This window comes from Lipotes vexillifer, unplaced genomic scaffold (assembly GCF_000442215.2).
Source record: "Lipotes vexillifer unplaced genomic scaffold, Lipotes_vexillifer_v1.1 scaffold912, whole genome shotgun sequence".
Lineage (NCBI taxonomy): Eukaryota > Metazoa > Chordata > Mammalia > Artiodactyla > Lipotidae > Lipotes > Lipotes vexillifer.
Genome location: NW_006782931.1, coordinates 771,603 through 777,456, shown reverse-complemented (window position 1 = coordinate 777,456; position 5,854 = coordinate 771,603). Strand labels below are relative to the sequence as shown.

Here is a 5,854-nt window from a genome sequence, read left to right as displayed (position 1 = left end):
TGAAGGGAACACCTCTCCACGTACAATAAGAATTGTGAATTAAAGATTTAAATTAGTCCCAAATGAATAGAAGGTGCTTGGGAAAACGACGCACTGCCATGCCCCTACTAATACATTTTCTCTTTCATACACATCTGACATCAGCATTCCGAAGGAGGGATCTTCCCCACTGTCAGACTGAAATATGCCACAGGAGATGCACCTCTATACGCTTCTCATTTTTAAGATGAAACTCTGTTTTGGCTCTTGGATGGGAGGTAAAGAGAGTGAGTCATATTAGGCCACTTTGGCCCCCTTTGTTGTTTCAATTAGCATCATTCTACAAACACTCAGCTATGTATAGTTGGCCCAAGAAAACCATGCCTGCGCCCAGTAAGACATCCAGCCTGTCAGTCTGACGGTTCGCTGGTGGACATTAAAGCACTGAGTTGACCTGGAGCAAATGCAATAACGTTAAGTCCAAAAGAGTCCTTGTCCTGAAGACAACAAAAAGGTTGTAAATTAAGCTTAACTAATTTAACCGTAATCAGTACTTGAGGGTGGGAGGTAACGTCTTGTGTCCTATTCCTTCTGCTGCCCCGGAAGGGAGGGGTTTAGGGGTTGTAAGTCCCAGAAGATGTGCAGTTTGTCCCAGGTACTGACTCCTCGGCCATGCCTCAGCTCATCACAGCATTTGGATGTCATTACACCACTGGAATGTGGTTAGAAAGACCCTCATGCTTGTTTTTAAAGTGACGGTAAATAAGCAGAACAGAAATGATATCAATCATCAGCACAAAGCAGCAGTAACAGCAGACCAACGTTCCTGCCTACAGAGCCATGAAGAGTTATGGGATAACTGGAGCAGGACGTGGTGACCTCAGATTATCTCGTGCAGCTAATTTATTTTGCAGATATGGAAACAGAAGGGGCAGACATCTTGCCCAATGCCACACAGCTAGTGGGTGGCCGAGCTAGGATGAGAGGCCAGGCTTCCTGACCTGCCAGCCAAGGCCCTTGCAGGCTGTCCCTGCTGTATGCCTCTGCTTCTTCCTATTAAGGAGACTGCCCTCAAATGGAGGGGTTTGGATCCCTTGCCCATGCAGCAAGGTCTTAGACTCACTGATAAACAGTGAGGTCAGGACAGAGATGTGCACAGGGATAGAAAAAGAGGTGTCTCAATATTCTATGCACTGGATCTAGGTTTTTCTTGGACCAGCTCTTGACTCTATTTTACTGGCTGTTACTCCCATGGGCGGGGTAGTGCTCCAAGCAGTGGCTGACTGATTTTCTGGTTGCCTTGGAGAATATGGCACTAGTGGCCCTCCTGCACTTCTGCAGGCCCACCCTTCAGACTAATATACAGAATAACTCTGGTGATGAGCAGGAGAGTGTCACTGTGGGATGGTGCCCTGAGATGATCCGAGGAGGCCTGCAGTCTGTATCCTCTTAAGTCCCCGAGAAAGGCATCTAGTTGGCTGGGAAGTAAGACAGGCAGCATTAGCCTGACCAGAAAACTATCGTTAATTCCTGTAGGCAACACATTGCTTCTTACACGATACCTTGCAGAAAGAGAAGAAATATCCTTCAGAAATAGCAACCCCCTCTGTATGTAGGACATGATCCGGGAACATTCTTCAGCCCATCAGCAGACTTGAAAGTCTGGCTTTGGTTCTTTAAATGTCTCCCCTTTGAAACCAGAATCATAGATGAGATGGTTTACCTTCTACAGAGACTTGCTCCAAACATGTGTATGAAGGAAAGTCTCTCAAGACCCCATAACATTGCGTAGGCTGAAGCAGTGACTGGATTGATGAACTAAGACTCAAGGTTGGATAATAATGAGACCCAGGCAGGGCTGAACAATGAAATGCTCTAATTGATTTTATGCATGTGGAATGACAGACGCACACCCCCGATCATGCTATAATGAATCCGCATGCTGTGTGTGCATATAGATTTCATGGTGGGTCAATTATACCACCCAGATCCTTCAGTTCCTGCAATCCGCAAGCCAATCTGTTACCAGGGTGGGAGGGCTCGGGGCACAGGCTGAAAGGTGGCAGAGACCGTAAAGCCTGTGGTCAGTTCACATTCCCTCCAGGAGAAAGCAGCAGTGGGGCCTGTGCACATACCAGCCACACCATGGGGCTTTGCTTCAGTGCACGGAGCATGAGCTTCTGCACCCTGAGCATGACCACGGGGCTGGAATTCCAAAGCCCTGGTTTCAATTAAATTCAAGTGGATTTGACTAAAAGTTTGAACTGACGCTAATTGGTTTTCAAAACACTGGGTAACAATAAGCGTTCTGGTCTTGCCCATGGACAGACGTACCCCGTTCTGAACATGCTCCTGGGCAGCAGGGCGGCCAGTGCACCCCTTACCTTGCCGGGCAGGGATCCAAACTGCAGGATTTCAGGAGCTGGGGCGGCCGCTGGCTGGTCACGCACAGGTTCTCATCCGCGGGCTCCCGTGTCTGTTTGTTCAGGCAGATCACCACCGCCTCCTGGACACCTGTGTACAGATCACGCTGTCAAGGTCAGAGTGGGCGTGTGGGCGGTGAGCAAGTGTAGACAGGGCAGCTGGTGGGAGGTCTCTGCGACTGGGAGGACTCGCTGCGTGTCAGGCAGTTGAAAGTCCGGGGCTGCCCATCTCGTCAGGCATCAAGCCGTCTGGAGAAAGCACCCAGAAGTTTGTGCCCCTTAAGGAGGGCAACTCCGCCAAAGTGGGGAGGCTGCTCCCAGCACTGCTGAAACGCTTAAAAAGATGCCACCCGGCTATGCAGCCGCCAGTGCTGAAACAGGATAATTTAAAGCAGAAGGAGAGCAGGTTGACCGAAGTAATGACCCCAAGACCTTCACACATTGTATTCTAATCAACAGGAGATGACGGTATTTGGAAGGCAGGCCCAGAGCCGTGTTTGAATGTCCAGCATTCTGTAAATTGCTGTGCTTCTGGGGCCTGACATCTAGGGCTTTGCTGGTTTCCTTTTGATTCAGGTTCATTTCTTTAGTGACCTAGAGCAGCTTGGCAAGTTGGAACAACGAAAGAGAACAAGATGCCTAATGACGAGTGACATCCATGGAAGACAATGTTCCCACTGCCACCCACATGCCCCTAACTACAGACCTAGTAAAACAGGAGTTTGAAGAGTGACTGGCATACGGTTACTTGGCGGCTCTTCCAAGGTGGGGCGTAGGATCTCTCATGGAGACTTTCATGGGACAGGGACACATGTAACCATGTGTCCAGATATAATGGACATCCTTGTCTTGTTTCTGATCTCAGAGGAAAAGCTTTCAGGTTTTCACCGTTTTGTATGATGTTAGCTGTGGGCTTGTCATATACGGCCTTTATTATGTTGAGGTACATTCCCTCTATACTCACTTTGTTGAGAGTTTTTATTATGAATGGACCTTTAATTTGGTCAAATGAATTGAATATCATTAAATTAAATTAAATTTAATGTAATATCCAGACATTTCATCCTGCTTCCCAGTCATAAAAGCAGTAGCAAAAATCCTCTGAGTGAACATTATTAGCCAAGTATTGAGGCTAGGATCCTGACAGGCCCCATTCAATCCTCTCAACAACTCTATGAGGCAAGCACCACTTTTATCCCCATTTTACAGATAAGGAAACTGAGGCTTAAAAGGGTGAAAAAACTTGCTAAGGTCATACAGTTGATAAATGGTGAAACTGTAGTGGCTGTGCCTTAGCACTGGAGCTTTAATGACTGACAACGTTAACATTCAAAAATACTAAGAGGATGTTATATCTGCTGGAGATCTTCAGGAATAAACTAGACATTTGTCTGGAATCATCTCAGCAGAATTCAGTTTAAAGAAGAAGAGAGACAGGACATTCCTGATAATTTGCTTTCAGTCATTCATAGCTATATATATAAAGATATGTACATCTAATGTACCTATGTGTTGTTAAATATTTGTATGCAGTTATAGCAGAGTATGTGATGATCCATGTAATAGTTTTATATATAAATACACATACATTTTCTTTTTAAAATTTTCTGCATTGCTTCATCAGATAGTACCTAATATAGTACGACAGACCTATCACTTCTCAGCCCTGTCACTTCCCTCCTCCTATCTACCCTGTGTTTCCCCAAGAAGTTATCACCCCAATCAATAGGCTAATGCTTTCCGAGGTGACGTTACACTGACTTAGAGAGGTCACTCAGCAAGCCACCATTTAAAAAGTGACATTTTAAAGCCTGAATCAGAATCGCCTTTCTTTTTTCCTAGTAAGTCTGACAAATCAAACACTAAAAAAAAAAACAATCAGTCACAATATTTTCCCTGTCAGCTTTCTTTCTTCTAAGCCTTTTACGAGCTTCAAAAATTTAATTTAAATATATCACGGCCAGTTCAGGGTGGAGCATTTGAGATTTATGCTAGACATTCAAGATATCCCATCATATTCTGGAATGCTGACTCCAGGGTGTCCTCCTGGTTGCAGCGGGAGTGAACCACTTGAAATTCATGGTATGATGATATAGCAAAACACTTCACAAGAAGTTGCTGATATCTTCATTGATACTCCCCACCGGAACAGTCTGGCATTATTAAGGTCATGATGACAAGGCGCTAGATGAGGCGAACTGTTCCATACAGAATCTAGAGCTGTGATTCTGTTTGAAATTAAGGTTTCAATTCATTTGCCTACCTGGTAGTATTCCAGAGATTCTAAATGTTACTCTAAAATAAAATATATTTTGGCTTTAGTCAGCTATTGAAAAGCTTATGAATTTGAGTTGGCAATCCCTGAGGCAGGAAGTGACCACAGGGCTTTTGTCATCTGCCTTACTTGAAAAGGCTTGCTTGGGGCAGGGCGTGTCTTGGGGCCGTATGAGTAACGTGACCTGTTTCCACTTTGTGAGATCCTTGTTTACAGAACTGAGGTCCTTTCAGGACTACATGGAATGGGATTGCAAGGGTTAAAGTTTCTAAAATGACATCAGTAATCTTCCGAGACACATAGAACACATTTACATGACCCCAGCCAATAATCCTAGCTCAGGATAAAAGTCACCTTCGGGTTGGTTAAACGCTGAGATTAAGAAGCATTCTAGAGCTACTACCTTCTAATCTAACGTCTTCTAGAAGGATGCCCTCGGCCTCCACAACACTGCATTCAGGGTCTGTTGTCATAGCATTCCTAGATGGGGGGTGCGGGAGGCTAAGGGCAGAGCTCTGTCGTAATGAAGGAGGATCTGGGACCAGCCCTGCGGTCAACACACAAGAAATTTTTGTGGCATTAATGAATGAGATGCCTAAAGGGCAGGGCATTCCAAAGCAGAGCGTGCAATTTGGGCCAAGGGGCGGTGGGAAGGAATGGGGGCCTGGAGGAGGCAACGTGGCGTGAGGGAGCAGCCCTGGCATGGGGGTGTGGGCAGCTGGTGAGGGAAGACGTGTGAAGACTTCACCTGTCAGTTCACAGTATACTTGGCTCAGGGCAGTCGGGCCGGGATGTGAGAAGTTAGCTCGTCAAGTCCATGCTACCTCCCAAACGGGCTAATTTTTGCACCGAGAAGGACGTTTTAAACCAACACAGAACACACGTGTGTGTATGGTCCTTTCCGATTCTGAGTTTTCCTTTCTTGACAGAAGCAAAAGCAGACGACTCATAAGGGAAAGGGAGCAAGATGCACAGGATTTCACCTTTTATACTTGCTGAAATCAATTTCAACTTTTCCTTCGGCTAGATTTTTTTTTTTTGTTTTTTTTTGCGGTACGCGGGCCTCTCACTGTTGTGGCCTCTCCCGTTGCGGAGCACGGCTCCGGACGCGCAGGCTCAGTGGCCATGGCTCACGGGCCCAGCTGCTCTGCGGCATGTGGGGTCCTCCCGGGCCCGG

The 5,854-nt window shown here is 46.3% G+C and overlaps 1 protein-coding gene across 1 annotated transcript in view; it reads right to left on the bottom strand.

The window, feature by feature from the left end:
- ADAMTSL1 (ADAMTS like 1) overlaps nt 1-5,854 on the bottom strand; it is a 472,821-nt gene that overhangs the window by 226,781 nt on the left and 240,186 nt on the right. Inside the window, exon 15 of the mRNA XM_007455564.1 lies at nt 2,364-2,493. Coding sequence (XP_007455626.1) covers nt 2,364-2,493 — 130 coding nt within the window. The remainder of the gene's footprint in view (nt 1-2,363; nt 2,494-5,854) is intronic.